Source organism: Triticum urartu, chromosome 5 (assembly GCF_003073215.2).
Source record: "Triticum urartu cultivar G1812 chromosome 5, Tu2.1, whole genome shotgun sequence".
NCBI lineage: Eukaryota > Viridiplantae > Streptophyta > Magnoliopsida > Poales > Poaceae > Triticum > Triticum urartu.
This window is the reverse complement of record NC_053026.1, coordinates 349,034,470-349,052,661: the sequence shown is the minus strand read 5'-3', so window position 1 is coordinate 349,052,661 and position 18,192 is coordinate 349,034,470. Positions and strand designations below refer to the sequence as shown.

Sequence of the window (18,192 nt, the reverse complement as noted above, 5' to 3'; positions counted from 1 at the left end):
TGATGAGGCTGCTGATCGTGCTTATGATGAGAGGGTTTTGGCTTATGAGGAGGCTCTTCAGACGTATCATGGTGCTCTGTCTGTTTACAACCAGTGGCTTGATGATGATGCTCGTGCTGCAGCTGTTCTCACTGCTAGTGTTCTGCCTTAGTTTGCTTCTGAATTTCTGGGTCTTCCTACTGTCTTTGAGATGTGGACCCGTCTTCGTGAGCGCTATCAGCCCTCTGGTGATGCCTTATACCTCTCTGTGATCCGTCAGGAGCATGCTCTTCAGCAGGGTGACTCTATTGTTGATGACTTCTATGCACAGAGTTCTGCTATCTGGCGCCAGCTTGATTCTCTCCGTAGTGCTGGGTGTCGTACCTGCCCCTGTTGCCAGGCTGTCCAGGCCAATTTGGAGTTTCATCGCGTCTATGAGTTCCTGTCTCGGCTCCGTAAGGAGTTTGAGCCCCAGCGTGCTCAGTTGTTTGCTCGTGGCCGTATTTCTCTCATGGAGGCGCTTTCTGAGATTCGTGCTGAGGAGACTCGCTTACGTGGTGCTGGTTTGCTGGAGGTTCCCTCTGTGCTTGCTACTCGTGCTCCTACGCCACCTGCTCCATCGACCACTTCTCGCTCGAGTGCTCCGCCGCTCTTGCCCACTCCTTCTGGAGGCTCAGGTCGCCCCCGTCCACATTGCGCCTATTGCAACAATGATGGTCATCTTGAGTCTCAGTGCTACACGAAGAAGAAACACCTACGCAAAGCTCGATCATCATCTTCAGGGACTTCGTCATCTACCTCGACAGCTTCAGCCATTGCTTTGACTGAGCAGGATATTCTGAGACTTAAGCGTCTGCTCGCGGCTTCAGGTTCTTCCTCGACGGGTACTGCCGGTTCTGTGACTGATGCTTCCCGCACTGAGCAATCACCCTCTACACAGTCAGGTACATCCCCATGGGTTCTGGACTCTGGAGCTTCTTTTCATATGTCTTCTCATTCTTCCACTTTGTCCTCTCTTCGATCACTGGATTCTCCTATTCATGTCTTCACTGCTGATGGTACTCCACTTTCTGTTGCTAGTAGAGGCAATCTTACTACTCCTTCTTATTCTGTTCCTGATGTTGCTCATGTTCCTCGACTTACCATGAATTTGTTTTCTGCTGGTCAACTTACGGATTCTCGTTGTCGCGTCATCCTCGACGTTGACTCTTGTTCTGTCCAGGACCGTCACACGCACACTCTGGTTGGGGCTGGCCCTCGCCGCCGTGATTCTCAGGGTCTTTGGGAGTTGGACTGGCTTCATGTTCCTTCTGCCGCCACCACCATCGCCAGTTCTTCCGCTTCTGTCGCCTCCATCACTGGTTCCTTCCAGCAGTGGCATCATCGACTTGGTCATCTGTGTGGTTCTCGGTTGTCTTCTTTAGTTCGTCGAGGCCTTCTGGGGTCTGTCTCAGGAGATGTCTCTTTAGAGTGTCAGGGTTGTCGTCTTGGCAAGCAGATTCAGTTACCATATTCACATAGTGAGTCAGTGTCTAAGCGTCCTTTCGATTTAGTCCATTCTGATGTATGGGGTCCGGCCCCTTTCGCTTCGAAAGGTGGTCATAAATACTATATTATTTTCATAGATGATTTCTCTCGTTACACATGGCTTTATTTCATGACTTCTCGTTCTGAGGTGTTGTCTATTTATAAGCGTTTTGCTGCCATGGTTCATACTCAGTTCTCTTCACCCATTCGTGTTTTTCGTGCTGACTCCGCTGGCGAGTATATCTCTAAGATGTTGCGTGGTGTTCTTGCTGAGCACGGGACTCTCTCTCAATTCTCTTGTCCTGGTGCTCATGCTCAGAATGGTGCGGCTGAGCGAAAGCATCGACATCTTCTTGAGACGGCTCGTGCATTGATGATTGTTGCCTCTCTCCCACCTCATTTTTGGGCTGAGGCCGTCTCCACATCCACCTATCTTATCAATATACAGCCTTCCGCTGCTCTACAGGGTGGTGTTCCTTTCGAGCGACTTTTTGATCGTTCTCCCGATTATTCGATGCTTCGCTCATTTGGTTGTGTTTGCTATGTTCTTCTTGCCCCTCGCGAACGCACCAAACTAACCGCTCAGTCTGTTGAGTGTGTCTTCTTAGGCTACAGTGATGAGCATAAGGGCTATCGTTGTTGGGATCCTATTGGTCGTCGGATACGTATCTCTCGAGATGTGACTTTTGAAGAGTCTCGTCCCTTCTACCCACGCCCATCTTCCTCGACTTTTTCAGTGCAGGATATCTCTTTCCTCACTTTTCCTGACTCACCTATCACCCCCGCCGAGACTGTATCTCTCCGTTCCACTTCCTCTCCTTCTCCACATCTAGTTGATTTGCAGCCACCATCCTCCCCGGTCTCCTCTCCCAGTCTGTCACCGGATTCTACACCTTCATCTCCGGTGACTTCTTCGTCGCCACCCCCTGATTCTACCTTGCCGATTCCTCCTTCTATTATTCCATCTCTTCCTTAGCATTACACTCATCGTCTACGACCAGTCGATGCCTCTGTGGATGGGTCATCATCTTCCTCTCAGCCTACTTATGGCTTGCGTTCTCGTCCTCGTCCGCCTGTTGATCGCTTTGGATTTCCCACCGCTGGTGCTGCTGTTCTTGAGCCGACTTCTTACCATCAGGCTGTTGTTCATCCTGAATGGCAGTTTGCGATGGCAGAGGAGATTGCTGCTCTTGAACGCACTGGTACCTGGGATCTTGTTTCTCTTCCTCCCGGCGTCCGTCCGATCACTTGTAAGTGGGTCTACAAGGTTAAGACTCGCTCCGATGGTTCTCTTGAGCGTCACAAAGCTCGTCTTGTGGCTCATGGTTTTCAGCAGGAGCATGGTCGTGATTATGACGAGACTTTTGCTCCTGTGGCTCATATGACCACTGTTCGTACACTTCTTGCCGTTGCCTCTGCACGCCACTGGTCTATATCTCAGCTTGATGTTAAGAATGCCTTTCTTAATGGTGAGCTGCGTGAGGAGGTGTACATGCAGCCACCACCTGGGTATTATGTTCCTGATGGCATGGTATGTCGTCTTCGTCGCTCTCTCTATGGCCTTAAACAAGCCCCCCGCGCCTGGTTTGAGCGCTTTGCCTCTGTGATCACTACTGCTGGTTTTTTAGCAAGTGCTCATGATCCAGCATTGTTTATTCACCTTTCTCCTCGTGGTCGGACTCTTCTTCTTCTTTATGTTGATGACATGATCATCACGGGGGATGACCCCGAGTATATTGCCTTTGTAAAGGCCCGTCTTAGTGAGCAGTTTCTTATGTCTGATCTTGGACCTCTTCGCTACTTTCTTGGGATTGAAGTCTCTTCTACCTCTGATGGCTTTTTTATATCCCAGGAAAAGTATATCCAGGATCTTCTTGCTCGTGCTGCTCTTACTGACGAGCGCGTTGTTGAGACTCCTATGGAGCTCAATGTTCACCTCCGTGCTACTGATGGTGATCCTCTCCCTGACCCGACGCGTTATCGTCATCTTATTGGCAGTCTTGTCTATCTAGCTGTCACTCGTCCGGACATCTCTTATCCGGTTCATATTCTGAGTCAGTTTGTCTCTGCCCCCACCTCGGTTCACTATAGTCATCTCCTTCGTGTTCTTCGATATCTTCGAGGCACGATCTCTCACCGTCTATTCTTTCCTCGCTCCAGTTCTTTACAGCTCCAGGCCTATTCGGATGCTACGTGGGCTAGTGATCCTTCCGATCGCCGTTCACTTTCTGCTTATTGTGTTTTTCTTGGTGGTTCTCTCATTGCCTGGAAGACGAAGAAACAGCTTGCAGTTTCCCGTTCGAGTGCTGAGGCTGAGTTGCGAGCAATGGCTCTTTTGACGGCAGAGGTGACTTGGTTACGGTGGTTACTTCAGGATTTTGGTGTTTCTGTCACTACACCGACTCTGCTTTTATCTGACAATACAGGTGCTATCAGCATTGCACGCGATCCTGTGAAGCATGAGCTCACCAAGCATATTGGTGTTGATGCTTTCTATGTGCGCGTTGCTGTGCAGGATCAGGTTATTGCTCTTCAGTATGTGCCTTCCGAGTTACAGTTGGCGGATTTCCTGACGAAGGCTCAGACTCGAGCACAACATGGCTTTTATCTCTCCAAACTCAGTGTTGTTCATCCACCATGAGTTTGAGGGGGGGTGTTAGAGTTATAATATAAGTCATGTACCCCTTTGTATTTATCCCGTTGTATGAGGGGTTTCCTGCATATGTTCCACACCTGTACATGTATATATATATCGGCCTATGGCCTCATGGGAATACAAGTTGCATATTTCCTAACAGTTTTTACCCAACATGAATGACAACAGAATCTCCGGATCGGTCCAACACCTGCTTCGACACTTTATTGTTGTTGAAACATCGGCCTTTATCTTTTATTTTGTCCGATTGTTGGTGTTTGGTTGTGTATCTCCTAACTATGCAGAGGCCGAATGTTGATCATCATGCTTTGTATTCACTTGATGCTATATTTGGATTAATAAAACCGCCCTTTATAAATTAAAAAATAATGCTTGCTCCCATTGGAATAAAGGACATCATCAAAGCATTGGATCTGGGATTCATGTCATGTACTAAAACTGATGTCCAGTATAAATTAGGTTTCTGAACCGGTAAACCTGATGCAGTGGTGTGGTTAAGATTGCAGCTTCTCTCAAAGTCAAGCGAGTTTGGCATTGGATCTTGGAGCCAGAACAACGACTTGAGAAATTTATCCGCTTCGACTCACTGTAGTAACGAGGGCGCTGTTGGGTTGCATAATTTGAATGGCAGAATATTGGCAGGGACTAGGAAGTCTTGGTCCTCAGAACTACTGGAGTGCATAAATAAACAATCAAACAAACTGACCAGAGCAGAGCAGCTCCGGAAGCTTTGTTTCTGAGGATGTTTGTGAGGTGATGTATATGCAGATATGACATGTCCCTCTTCTCCTCTCCTAGTTTCCTCACTCTTCCCCTGCTTTAGCTGCACGATCCATGGTCTGTAGTGGAGCTGATGCAGCCGTGGCACCACTAGCCGCCCTTCAGTATGGCATCTGATCTGGGCTAGATGGCATTTTTCTTCCTTTTCTCCACGTTAGTTAGTTAGTTAACCTTTTCAATAATTGTTCAGATATACAACTTGTGTGTGGGAGGCTGGTCCTACCACATGGTTGCTGGTATTATTGCCTTTTCCACGCACCTAGATTGGCGGATTGGATCTGGAGGTCCTGTGGAAAACAAGTCAAATGAGTACTCTTTCTTGCCATCAAAGCCCTTGAATAAATGTTCTTTTTAGGGTACATAGGTTCCTGCCCCTAGAACAAATGCCCGGTGCTTCGGCAAAAGGAAAAAAAAAACTTGAAGAAGATTTTGTAATGTACCGGTGGGTACCGAAATATTAATCACTTCAAAATTTCGATTAGATTCAAATCTAATCTAAATTTGCCGACATTTCATGAGTTCTGGTCGAGATTAATCAAAAAGAAACTGAATAGTTGGCGAATATTCACTGGGATGGGTGGCTATTTCGAACGTTTTTCTAGCCGGTTCTTCAGAGAATTTCTTCAGAGACGCATGGCATTAAAAGAAGAAAATTTTGCAGCAAAAATGGGCAGAAATTTCCATCTCCTACCACCTAAAAATGCCATTAGAAAACATTCGCTTGCCACCCCCCTCGTAGAGAACGTTCGCTAGTTAGTATTTCCGATCGAAAATAGTTTATGGGTACTACTGTTACAGGCTCGAATAACATGGTGACCCTACTGTTACAGGCTCGTGTAACATCCAAATGCTCTACTTTGTGGGTACGTCATTATCCCTTTCGAGTGCCTACCGAGGAACGACTTGAGTGCCAAATTCGGGGCCCCTAAGCTATATGTCTGTACTTACCGATGGTAACCCTTTTTATTACAGAATGCAATAATTTGTTACTACCTTAAATATATTTGTGTATAGAATTTTATCTTCATTCGTTTTGTAGTGTTGTGAACATATGTCCTTTCGTCCTAATTAAGTATTCTCTTTCGGTTCCAGAATGAATAAAATCAGCATACCCTATGTTTCTTGATCAGATCTCCAAACCAGCGGTCGGTGACCACAAAGTGTTATATGATCAGATCTTCTCCCAGATACAGTGCCCACAAAACAGACCTTGATCCATGCCTTTACAGCCGTGCAATTGTAAAGGGAGCTTTCCCTTTTCTCCTGCGTCCTTTCATCCCATTGTTTATTTGTCAAGTTGCACCCACCGGATTGTTTGTACTACCACCCTGCGTTCAACAAGAGAAGACGTTACCGTCGACCTTAATAAAATGGAGACATGGGAAGGGAAAGAGTGACGGCTCTGGGTTGTGCAAAATAGCACTGATTTTTCTTTGTTTCTTGCAGAATATGATATATATACCTGACATCAGTTTTCACACCTTGCCACCAATTCTCAAAGGGCTGGTTGCAAATGGGCCATCCTGTTCCTATATAAACAGTGGACTCGGAGAGAGACTGTGTGTCCTAAGTTCGTTCTCACACATGTGGGGTTCACGACTAATTGCTGGCTCCCCACTGGAATTTGGTTCCCACATGTGGCGAGCACGACTCTGATCTGCCTACATGAGGCCACCCCTCCCTCTCTGCCATCAGCTCCACAAGAAGCTGCTAAGAGACTGAGGCGCTCTTGGATCACTGCACACTCCCCTACAAGGTACGTACTTGGAATTCACTTCCCTTTTCTTCTCCATCTACATCTCTCTCTGCTCGCCCCCTTTGTTCCTTCCTCCGTATATTGGTTGCATTTCTCTCCCAGTGCTCCGGATGCTCTGCTCGATTCAGAATTCAGATGCAATGCGAGCAGGTCCCCATCATTGTATTGTTCGCGTGTGGTGCGACCTCGCTTCTGATTTGTTGCATCGAAATCCTGTTTCCGAAAATGATTCACAGTTCTCCACGGTTTGATTTGGTTTCTTATCTTGGAAAAGACAAGACATGAGAAAGCCCAAATCCCATGCTCTACATTTCTTCTCGTGCTCTTTCTTGATTTGCGCATGGACAGTGACTTGCGTTTCCAGCAAAGAGCCATCCTGCTAGGCCTTTTCCCAACATCTCCGTAGATCGTACGACTGAGACATATGATCCACCGCCAATCCTCGTGGCTTCTATACATTTCGGCTGAACGGTGGTTTGTTTCCCCTTGTTCCAGACATCCCAGAGCAGATAGACAGAAGAATGGAGAGGAAGAAGAAGGGGTGGTTCGAGCGCATCAAGAGGCTCTTCATCTCCGAGCCCAAGCAGAAACCCAAGCCAGACAAGGTATCGTCCCAATCTTGTTTCTTGTAATCTCCGGAAAATTCATGTAAAATTACGGGTGATTCCATGGTGCAAGATTTTCTCCTTTTTTGCAGAAGGTGAAGAGCAAGAGATGGCTGGTAGGGAAGCTCAAGACCCAGCACTCGTTTGCCCTGCCAGCTCCGGAGCCGGAGCCGGCGACGGGTCAGATTCAGATCAGGCACGCGGAGGAGGAGCAGAGCAAGCACGCGGTGGCGGTCGCGCTCGCCTCCGCAGCGGCCGCAGAGGCGGCCGTCGCGGCCGCCCACGCGGCCGCGGAGGTGGTCCGCCTCACAGGACCCCCCTCGCCGGCGCCGGCGCGTGAGGACCCCGCGTCTTCCGGCCACGAGCTGTTCGCCGCCGTCGCGATTCAGTCAGCCTACCGCGGATACCTCGTAAGCATTCTGGTTGGGCAAGAAAATTAAAGCTGTCCGTGTCCTGTAGTAACGCTGTCGCTGTGGGCGCAGGCGCGGAGGGCACTGCGCGCGCTCAAGGGCCTGGTGAGGTTGCAGGCGGTGATCCGCGGGCAGGCGGTGCGGCGGCAGACGGCGACGACGCTGCGGGGCCTCGAGTCGCTGGTGAAGATCCAGGCCCGGCAGCGCGCCAGGGCCGACGTCGAGCACGAGCAGGAGCATTCCCACGACGGCATGGACGCCCTGCTGAGGAGAGGCCGGGAGCTGTACGCCGCCGCGCTGCAAGTAAGTTCCACAGCTCATTTTTTTCTCGAGAAAATAAATAAATGTTTCACTCACTGGTCACTCTGCGGCGCCTGGTCGATCGATCGCCTGCCGGCCGGTGTGAATGAACGTGCGAATGATTTGCGACGCACATGCATGCGGCTGCGGCTGGATCTGCATGTGATGCGGGTTAAAGTTGGCAGCGGTCACGTCGTCGATGTGTCTCCTTGCTTGCTGGCTGCTGCAGCTTTGCTTTGACATCCCCCTCCTCCTCCTCCTGATGTGGATGTGGACCACTAGTGACTAGTTCTAGTACGTACACGCATGCATGCATACGCATGTGAAGGATGTTGGTGTTCATGTGCCTGTCGAGTCGAATGTGCGCTGCCTCTGCCTGCCCACATTATTCACTTGCGTTTCGGCACGTGGTGTGTCCGCGGTTTGTTGGTAGCCTGTAGCGTAGAGCCCAAATGTGCCGACTTGCTTGCAGTACGCCATTGCATCGCGTATCATTCTACGGATCTAACGCTCTGCATTATCATCACGCAAATATAATATAGTACAAAGCACTATTCCCTCTGTAAATAAGCATAAGACGTTTTAGATCATTAAAACATTTGTTTACAGAGGTAATACTACTGTAGTACGTAGCCGGTAAAAATCGGCCCACCAGGACAGGAGGCTCAAGCAGTCGTACAGATCCGAGAATAGTACTAGTGCAAGTAGTACTACAGTGAAAGGAAAAGCGAGATCGCATATTTCGACCGCCGTGAAAAATACTGCTGCGTCCTCATGCCGTGTCGTGTGCCGTCCGGGGGAAATGATTGATCTCGTCCCGTCCCGTCGCTGAAGCAAAGCCGTGTCCTGGAACGAATATGTGCAGTACTGCTACAGTCGGAGTATATTTCGTTATTCCTCCTCTCCTCATGCCGTGTGGTGTGCCGTGCAGGAGCAGCAGCAGAGCAGCCGGGGGTGGGACGGCAGCACCCTCTCCAAGGAAGAGATGGGCGCCGTGATGAGGAGCAGGGAGGAAGCCGCCATCAAGCGCGTGCGCGCGCTGCAGTACGCCTCCATCCAAAACGTAATACTCCTACTCCAGTAATCTCTCAAGTGTCAACATTCCGTTCCGGGATGGACGCACGAACTGTGGCTGACAAACAAAACAAACTCTGGCGTGCATGCATGGCAGGAGAAGATCGGCATCAGGAGGCAGCCCATGTCCAGGGACGAGATGGAGACGCTCAACCAGCGCTGGAGCTGGCTGGAGGAGTGGGTCGGCTCGCAGCCCTTCGACAAGGACGTGGCCGTCGACGTGGTCACCCACCCCCACCCGCCGCCGCCTCGCTCCAGGGACTCCCTTGCCTGCCTCGAGGACGACGACGACCGCGATGACGACGGCTATGGCAGGCGGCTCGGCTACTCGTCCAGGCGGTCCTTCGGCCGCGCCAGGCGCACGCCAGGGAGGGGGAGCATCGACGATGGGCTGCAGGCCTGCTCGCCGGCAGTGGCTTTCCCGGGGTACATGGCGTCCACGGCGTCCGCCAAGGCCAAGTTCCGGTCCATGAGCACGCCCAAGGAGCGCTTCGCCGTGCCATCCGACGCATACTCGGAGCAGTGCTTCGCCGACCGCCTCATGTCACCCATCCCGTCCATGTCGCCGATGCCGTCCGTCGCCAGCGACATGGGCTTTTCTCGCTCCAGCAGGCCGCCGGTTGCGCAGCGTTCGCCGCGCATCAAGGGGGGACCGATGACGCCGTCGAGGATCCGCTCCAGGAGGTCCCCGAGCCGCCACAGCTTCGGCTCTGAAGCCGCGCTGCACCAGATGCAGATGGAGCACTACACCCCTATTCGCTAGACACAAACGAACTTCTTTGTAATGTGACCAGTGCTGCCTTGTTTGGTGGCCTTGCTCTCTCTCTGGGTCTGACCATGGAAACCTTCTCAAACTGACCGTGCTGTGCTAATGCAATATGGATCTGCAAACTTTCAAAATGATGGGCGTGTGCACATACAACATGGAAGAACAAGAGAATTCAGTGATGACCTTGCAATAGCAGCTAGTATTCTGATCAACGTTTGTGAATAAGTAACAATATCTCTCGAGGTCTATTCGGTATATGAGTAGCCGCTGATCCAGCAGCAAACTCCTGGTGGACACTTCGAGTGCAAGCAAACATCAACGCTTCAAGAGAGCTTCTTTTCTCCATATGGGGACCGTGCATCTAGACTACAAGTTCCTCATCTAATAATGTAGACATAAATAGACAATGAGTGAACATTGGTGACAGCAAAAGGTGTAAAGATCCCTTTTAATAACCATAGATTTTCTTCAGTGAGGGAAGGAGTGAAACTCACACGAAAGCTCATCACTACTTGATCATGTAGAATTCTAGCATCTCTTGTTCCACAGGGTGAGTCTCTCCCACTATAATGAGACAGTGAAGGGGTGGTCCAAAATCAACATCTAGTAGTTTCTTCATGGGGCCAGCCACAATCTTCTGATCATCGCTTCCAAGGCGAGCTACACCCATACATAGCGAATCTGGACCATATGCTGGAAATAGATAGATCATCTTTTAATGTTCATTTTGCAGTAAGACTCAGTTTAATATATATAGTAAACAGAACATCTAAAGCATTCTTAAGAATATCATTGTTGCAGAATTTAGAGCAACTCTAGCAGATCCCGCAAAAGCTCGCCGGCCCTTAAAATTCCATCCGTTTTGCAGGATCTCCGTTTTTTTGGGCCTGAACAGATCCACTAAACGAAGCCCGGCCCCATAAAAAATTTACGGGCGGCCCACAAATCCACCCCTCTGGAGCTATATGTACGGGGTTGGCCGGGTTTTAGGGTTAGCAAACCCTATCCCCTCCGCCGCAATCCGCCCGTGCCACCGCTAGACCTCCCCAACCCCGGCGACAAATTCCGCCGCTTCTCTCCTTTTTTTCCTTCTCCTCGATGGCCGGTGGCACTGGAGGGTGTGGCAGCAATGGCGGGTCGCCTCCGCAAGCTCCCACGGCACGACGCGGAGGCCAGCAGCTCCAGCCGGCCCGCCGTTGAGCCATGGCGCTCGAAGCAAGCGCACAACCACGGCCGGCTCTCCCGGAGCGGCGGGCATAGCCCTTGGGCCGGCTTCCACGAGCTCCACTGTTATGAACGGTGTCTCATATAGCCGGCGGAGACCCAATGGCGCGTCTAGTTAGGGGCTTAGCCCAACTTATCTTTATTTTTATTAGCACTTCGAGGATTATATGAACACTTGTAAGGCCACCTTTTGGAATTAAGCAATAAGTCATAACTATTGCCCGGCTCACTTTAGGAGCCGGAACCCTAAAACCCTAGCCGCCCCCTGCCTCCTCCGCCTCCTCCTCCTCTCGCCGCCGCCCGCGCCCAGCCCCTCGCCATCCTCCCTTCCATCCCCACAACCTAAGGGCTAGACCTGGTAGGATCCCAGCTCCTATCAATCTGGTATCAGCTGTCTCGGGATCGATCATGTCTGCACCTCTTCCCACCACCACGCTTCCACCGCAGCCGACCACCACCTCGCCGCCGGCCACCTCCGCGGCTAGGGCGCCGTCCTTGTCGGGGCCGATGTCTTCCGCCGCTCGCCCCCCTCCCCCTGTCGTCTACACCCCGGAGGAGATGACGGCTGTCCTCCGAGACCTCACCCAGGCGGTCGCGGGCATCCGCACTTTCCTCGCCAGCCACTACGGGCCGCAGCCGCCGAGGCCCTTCGCCACCGCGCCACCGCCGCACCCCTCGGCGACGCCCTTCGCTCCCGCCGCGCAATAGCCGCCACCCGCGGCGCACATCGGCGCCTCCACCATACAGCCGCAGCAACAGCCCCATGTCACGCCCACCGTGGCGCTGCCGCACCAGCAGTTGCAGCCGCCGCCGGCCGCGACCCAGGGTGCCCCAACGACGGCTCCGGGGGTGCCCGTCCACCAGGTCCAGTTTCCCCCATCGCCATCACCGCTACCGGCCTGGCTCGCCGGGTCCCTCGAGCCGGTCTACACGACAGCCTCCGGACAGCCACACGTGTCGTCCCCGCCGGTGCCGTCCTCGGCCATCCAGTTCGGCAGGGCCTCGGGCTCCGCCGACCCCTACGGCGGCGTCGACGGGCCCCTGTTCCAAGGTGGGCCGCTGTCGTCCTCGCTGCTTCGCACCGATGAGGTGTACCCCTCCACCGTCCATGGCCAGACACCGCCGCGCTTCTCCAAGCTCGAGTTCGCCACCTACGACGGCACAGTGGACCCCCTGAACTGGCTCAATCAGTGCGACCAGTTTTTCAAGGGGCAACGCACGCTCGCGTCCGACCGCACCTTGATCGCCTCCTACCACCTTCAAGGCGCCGCACAGACATGGTATTACGCCCTCAAGCAGGATGAGGGCGGCATGCCTCCGTGGGAGCGTTTCCACGAGCTTTGCCTCTTACACTTCGGGCCACCGGTACGCGGGAGCCGGCTGGCGGAGCTTGGGCGCCTACCCTTCACCTCTTCGGTGCAGGACTTCGCCGACCGCTTCCAGGCCCTGGCGTGCCACGCGCCCAGCATCACGGCTCGCCAGCAGGCCGAGCTCTTTGTTGGCGGTCTACCGGATCATATCCGCGTGGACGTGGAGATGCAGGGCCTACAGGACCTCCAGACGGCCATGTACTATGCCCGCACCTTCGAGCGGCGCGCGGTGGCCATGCAGCAGGCGTCACCGTCCCGGGGCGCCCGACAGACCGCCCGGCCGCCACCGACACCACCAGCGGCGGGACGTCTGGCCCAGGCCCCCGCGACGCGTCATTTCCGCCGGCTCACCCCGACCGAGCAGCTCAAGCGCCGCCGTCAGGGGTTGTGCTACAATTGCGACGCCTTCTCGTGGGATACTGAGGCAACCGAGGCGTTCACGTCCCTCAAGCAGGCGCTCACGACGGGGCCGGTCCTCCAGATGCCGGACTTCGACAAGCTCTTCGTGGTGGACTGTGACGCCTAGGGCGTGGGGTTTGGCACCGTCCTACATCAGGGTGACGGGCCACTCGCGTTCTTCAGCAGGTCCTTCGCAGCGCGCCACCACAAGCTCGCGGCCTACGAGCGGGAGCTCATTGGCTTGGTGCAGGTGGTGCGCCACTGGAGGCCATATTTGTGGGGGCGGCCATTCCGTATTCGCACGATCACTACAGCCTCAAGTTCTTGTTGGACCAGCGCCTCTCCACCGTGCCGCAACATCAGTGGATCAGCAAGTTGTTTGGCTTCGACTTCACCGTCGAGTACCGTCCGGGCCGCCTCAACACCGTGGCCGACGCACTGTCTCGCCGCGACGCCGACCACGACACCGACACGGACGGGCCCGCGGGCGCAGCCCTCTGCATCCGCTCTGGGCCCTCCTTCGCCCTCATCGACAACATCCGCCAGGGCATTGCGAGCGCTCTGAATGCGCGGCTCCTTCGGCAGCGCCTCGACGCCGGCGACCTGGAGGAGCCGTGGCGCTTGGCGGATGGCCTGGTCCTGCACGGGCGTCGGCTCTTCGTACCGGATCACGGCGACCTCCGTCACCAGGCCCTGGTGCTAGCCCACTCGGTCGGTCACGAGGGCGTGCAGAAGACCCTCCACCGTCTCCGGGCAGATTTCTACATCCCCGACAACCAGGCGCTGGTGCGAGACTAGGTGCGGTCTTGCATGACATGCCAGCGCAACAAGACGGAGACACTGCAGCTGGTGGGCCTACTATAGACCTTGAGGTGCCATCTCAGGTCTGGGCCGACATCTCCATGGACTTCATCGAGGGCCTTCCCAAGGTGGGAAGCAAGTCCGTCATCCTCACGGTGGTCGACCACTTCTCCAAGTATGCACACTTCATCGCGCTCGGCCACCCCTACACCGCCGCCTCCGTGACGCGTGCCTTCTTTGACGGCATCGTCCGCCTCCACGGGTTCCCCTCTTCGATCGTCAGCGACCGTGACCCGGTGTTCACTCGTCATGTCTGCCAGGATCTCTTCCGGATGGCGGCGTGAAACTACGCCTCAGTACGGCATTCCACCCCCAGACGGATGGCCAATCCAAGGTGGTCAACAAGGTGATTGCTATGTATTTGCGCTGTGTTACAGGTGATCGTCCCCGAGCTTGGGTGGACTGGCTCTCGTGGGCGGAGTACTGCTACAACACCTCCTACCACTCCGCCCTGCGCGCCACACCTTTTGAGGTCGTCTATGGTCGCCCTCCACCACTCATCCTACCGGTTGACCCCAGGACGGCCCGCACGGAGGCGGCTGGCGACCTCCGCATCAGGGACAAGATCCTTACCGAGGTGCGCCAGCGTCTACTCCAGGCCTAGCAGCTGTCCAAGAAGTACTATGACGGCCACCACCGCGAGGCGGAGTTTGCGGTGGGCGACTGGGTGTGGTTGCGGCTCCTTCACCGCTCTACACAGTCGCTGGATCCGCGCGCTAAGCGCAAGCTGGGCCCTTGCTACGCGGGCCCATTTTCAGTGGTGGAACGCATCAGCAAGGTCGCCTACCGCCTTCAACTTTCGGCCGGCGCGTGCATCCATGACGTCTTCCATGTGGGCTTGCTCAAGCCTTTCCGCAGTGAGCCACCCTGGCTGCGCCAGCGCTTCCTCCAACCTCCGATGGGCGTCTTCTTCCGGGCCCAGCGAAGGTGTTGAAGGCCCAGTAGCGCCGCGGCGTGTGGCATTTGTTGATCCAATGGCAAGGCCTTCCGGAGGAGGACGCCACTTGGGAGCGGCTCCAGGAGTTCCGCCAGCATTTTCCAGACTTCCAACTCGAGGATGAGCTGTTTGTGCAGGCGGGAAGAGATGTTATGACCGGCGTCTCATATAGCCGGCGGAGGCCCAATGGCGGGTCTAGTTAGGGGCTTAGCCCAACTTATCTTTATTTTTATTAGCACTTCGAGGATTATATAAACACTTGTAAGGCCACCTTTTGGAATTAAGTCATAACTATTGCCCGGCTCCCTTCAGGAGCCGGAACCCTAAAACCCTAGCCGCCACCCTGTCTCCTCCTCCTCTCGTCGCGCGGCCACGGCGCCGACTGGCCACCGCCCGCGCCCAGTCCCTCGCCATCCTCCCTTCCATCCCTACAACCTAAGGGCTAGAACTGGTAGGATCCCAGCTCCTATCATCCACGACCAACTCTTTCCGCATTTTCAAAGTTGCCAAGAGGACGATGCGTAGCTCGTCGCAGCGGAGAAGGCTTTGGCGGCCAGAGAAGAAGGTGTCGCCGACCGTCTCACCGTTGCCAAGGAGGAGGCCGACCTCGCCAACGCGCTCCACAAGTCTGTCGTGAAGCTCTACCTCGGCGTCGACGAGTGACCGTCGACTTTATGTTTAATTTGTAGCGCGAAGATGTTTAATTTGCTATGTATGCACTATGGTTGTGTTGAACTATTTTCTAGCCGAAGATGTTTTAAAATTTGCAGTACGAGATTTACAGGATCTGTTCCGCCGGGGCCTTCAGGGCCTTCACGTTCCTGCAAAATCGTTTTCGACTTTTCGTGGGAACCCTAAAATGATTTTTGCAGTACCGGATTTTTGTGGATCTGCTAGAGATGCTCTTATCAGGTTGTGACATTGATCAGAATGTTCCAAATAAAGCTAACTCGTAGGAAAATAAGTTAACAAACACTAGAAAATACCAGATCCCCCATGCAGTTCCTCCACCTCCAAAAGCTGACTTATTGCAGTGTTCACGGTCATGAATCTTGCTGGTTCGTACACTTTCTTTCCTCTGAAAGCAAACATCTCAATTATACAAAATGGCAAAAGACTACTTACATCACACAACATTGAGCAAGTCTTTGGGAGGAGAATGCATAGACAAGAGATCTCTAGTGCATATCTAATTCTCGTTAGAAATATTTTGTTATTCACGAGAACATACTACAAAGATAGATAATACGTAAATTACCTGCATAAGGACTCAAGTGTTGGCTCCTTAACACGGATGTCTGCATTGGATAAGAGAACTACTAAGTTATCTGATAACAAGAACCCCTAACCAAGCCCCATTAGCAGTAGCCGATAAAGTGGTAGTAGTAGTATGAGGACTAGTACTGAAAACAAATTTGCCGTACATTCAAATCATCAGAACTAGTATATCTTAACTTGCAAACAAAGTGATTGGAGGAGCGCCAGTTGCTGTTAAATTACAAGAAACCATGACTAGGAAATGTGTAAATGACTAGTAATGGCGTATATTCATCAGAATTATATCATAACTTGCAGACAAAGTGATAATAATTTCACTATTACAAGAAACAGTGACTAGGAAATACGCAACTGTCTAATAATGTCACACAGTCATCAGAATTATATCCTAATCTTGTCACGGTATATAAATATGTTGAGCATTTGTGCATTTTTCATAAAAAGAACGAAGACCCAATATCATGAAGAGAAATATTAACAGTCAGACATGCCATGTGTCTCAGCCTGTCATGGTTAATCTCAGGAATACCAAGTGCTAAATGTTGTTTGCATGGTTCAAGAAAGCAATACCAACCTAGTAGGCAAAGAGTATGCAAGCCAAGTCGACGACTGTTCTGAATTTTCTCATAGAAACTGTCCGGTCTCCATGTCTCTGTGAAGAAAGGTATAGAGATGGTCTCTCCATAGCGGTAAAGTTGCAACCCACAAACGCCAATAGCATTGATGACAGATGCATTGTGGATAACCTTAACCTCTACCCCCATGTTCTTGGCACGAACAACCAAATCAGTGTGTGTGGTCGCCCTGCAAATTTCATCACAATCATGTGCAGGTTAAACGTTTGACTTATTAAACTAATATAAAAATCTGTGAATGCAACAAGAAAATGACACATGGGAGAAAGTCCACACACTTAGCTTACACAATGGCATGTACAAAAAACAGGATCATGCATCCAGGGCAAACATGTGAATGGACAAAGAAAATAAATAGCATGGATACACATATATAAATGTACAGTCTGTTTGATTAAAGGCGCATGCAAATAAGTGCATATATACACAAATGCACAAAAACATGCTTGCGTGTGGGATGAGGGAGTTGCTTGTTTCCCTAAAAGAAGTCTAGAATTGATACCAAATACTTATGCAAAACACAACCAGATCATTATTAGTATAAATAATTGACCACACGAGCATCCACATACGAGCAAATGAGCGCACTGCCAATAGCACACTGAACAGAATCGCACAATATCGAAGTCTCTGAAAAAATAGAAATGAGCACACATATCCTACACGCGCACGACCCAACAGAGCGAGCCAATCCAAATACCGGAAGAAAGCGTAGCAACCATTACCCAAACGGGTCGCCGACGACGAGGAAGGCGACGTCGGCTTCCGCGGCCTCGCTCAGCATCTGGTCCGCGCGCTCCTCTACCATCTCGCGGTCGGCGACCGTGATCTCCTTGCCGTACATCTTCTCCTGCAAAGAAACGAGAAGCAAAGGGAGATGAGGGACGACCACTTACCCTGGTTCGGCCGCGCAGACATTTGCGCGAACAGGTGGTGGCCATCCAAGAGAAGAGAGAAACGCACGAGGTTGGCGAGCGAGGCGGGGTCGAGGCCGAGAGAGAGGAGGGAGGTGTAGGCCTCCATGTAGACCTTGGCGCAGCGGCGGACGGCGTCGAGCCCCCGCACCGTGATGTCGCGCTCGTCGCCGAGGCCGAGGCCGACTATGTAGAGCATCGCCGCGGTCGTTCGCTTTCTCCGTGCTCTGTCGTCTCTGGTGGAGGGAGGGTGGGGGAAAACTGGCGACTCGCCGTCTACTACTCTCAAAGCCAAACAATTATACCATCTCGAGCTGCACCCTAAGAGCATCTCCAGCGGTAGGCGCCTAAAATCGTCGAGTGGGTGAGCCGGCGTAAAAAATGGATCTCGACGAGTCGGTCCCCAGCCGACGGCCTCAGAGTCGCCCCAGACGCGTTTAAAAATTAAAAAAGTATAGCAAATTTCGACACAGTTCGGCGAAGTTCGGCTAAACACCACAAATTTCAGCCAACTTGAACATATATTTGGACAAAATTCGCCGATTTTCATTACATAACAAATATATAATAAACTAATTTAAAAGAAACTGGTTGAACACCGAGGAGTCGCCGTCGTCGCCGCCATCCTTGTCGTCGGCCTTCTCCTCCTTGACGTGGGCGCCCCTGCTGGACCCGGCGTCGCCATGGCGGACTGGTGGCGGCGGCGGTGCGTCGTCGA

At 52.6% G+C, this 18,192-nt stretch overlaps 3 protein-coding genes across 6 annotated transcripts; 2 read left to right on the top strand and 1 right to left on the bottom strand.

Moving 5' to 3' along the window:
* The first annotated feature begins 7 nt into the window (after positions 1-7).
* On the top strand, positions 8-1,632 carry LOC125555981. The gene is made up of 2 exons (XM_048718784.1): positions 8-923; positions 1,202-1,632. The coding sequence occupies exons 1-2, from the start codon at positions 191-193 to the stop codon at positions 1,246-1,248; spliced, it is 780 nt and encodes a 259-aa protein (XP_048574741.1). The 5' UTR covers positions 8-190; the 3' UTR covers positions 1,249-1,632.
* A 4,421-nt stretch (positions 1,633-6,053) lies between these two features.
* Positions 6,054-17,794, bottom strand: LOC125508957 (probable diphthine methyl ester synthase). 3 transcript variants are annotated; one of them, XM_048673781.1, is made up of 7 exons: positions 17,524-17,794; positions 17,286-17,410; positions 16,500-16,729; positions 15,906-15,945; positions 15,634-15,725; positions 10,351-10,549; positions 6,054-6,270 (listed from the first exon to the last, which is right to left on the bottom strand). In XM_048673781.1, the coding sequence occupies exons 1-6, from the start codon at positions 17,671-17,673 to the stop codon at positions 10,365-10,367; spliced, it is 822 nt and encodes a 273-aa protein (XP_048529738.1). In that variant the 5' UTR covers positions 17,674-17,794; the 3' UTR covers positions 6,054-6,270; positions 10,351-10,364. The 3 variants fall into 3 exon arrangements, with proteins under 3 accessions (XP_048529738.1, XP_048529737.1, XP_048529736.1); XM_048673780.1 differs by lacking the exon at positions 6,054-6,270 and adding an exon at positions 10,012-10,237; XM_048673779.1 differs by lacking the exon at positions 6,054-6,270 and having other exon boundaries at positions 10,012-10,549.
* On the top strand, positions 6,396-9,990 carry LOC125508956 (protein IQ-DOMAIN 12-like). 2 transcript variants are annotated; one of them, XM_048673778.1, is made up of 6 exons: positions 6,396-6,698; positions 7,194-7,303; positions 7,396-7,713; positions 7,786-8,016; positions 8,945-9,076; positions 9,185-9,990. In XM_048673778.1, the coding sequence occupies exons 2-6, from the start codon at positions 7,220-7,222 to the stop codon at positions 9,848-9,850; spliced, it is 1,431 nt and encodes a 476-aa protein (XP_048529735.1). In that variant the 5' UTR covers positions 6,396-6,698; positions 7,194-7,219; the 3' UTR covers positions 9,851-9,990. The 2 variants fall into 2 exon arrangements, with proteins under 2 accessions (XP_048529735.1, XP_048529734.1); XM_048673777.1 differs by lacking the exon at positions 6,396-6,698 and adding an exon at positions 6,755-6,876.
* Positions 17,795-18,192: the final 398 nt, after the last annotated feature.

Excerpts from the sequence above, each read along its gene's own strand:
- LOC125555981 (XM_048718784.1), top strand. The coding sequence starts at position 191 with ATGTGGACCCGTCTTCGTGAGCGCTATCAGCCCTCTGGTGATGCCTTA. Across the intron at positions 924-1,201 it reads ATCACCCTCTACACAGTCAG|GACCGTCACACGCACACTCT; the intron begins GTACATCCCCAT and ends TGTTCTGTCCAG.
- LOC125508956 (XM_048673777.1), top strand. The coding sequence starts at position 6,834 with ATGCAATGCGAGCAGGTCCCCATCATTGTATTGTTCGCGTGTG. Across the intron at positions 8,017-8,944 it reads TGTACGCCGCCGCGCTGCAA|GAGCAGCAGCAGAGCAGCCG; the intron begins GTAAGTTCCACA and ends TGTGCCGTGCAG. Across the intron at positions 9,077-9,184 it reads AGTACGCCTCCATCCAAAAC|GAGAAGATCGGCATCAGGAG; the intron begins GTAATACTCCTA and ends CATGCATGGCAG.
- LOC125508957 (XM_048673781.1), bottom strand. The coding sequence starts at position 17,673 with ATGCTCTACATAGTCGGCCTCGGCCTCGGCGACGAGCGCGACATCACG. Across the intron at positions 15,946-16,499 it reads GCATACTCTTTGCCTACTAG|ACATCCGTGTTAAGGAGCCA; the intron begins GTTGGTATTGCT and ends TATCCAATGCAG. Across the intron at positions 15,726-15,905 it reads ACACTTGAGTCCTTATGCAG|AGGAAAGAAAGTGTACGAAC; the intron begins GTAATTTACGTA and ends GTTTGCTTTCAG.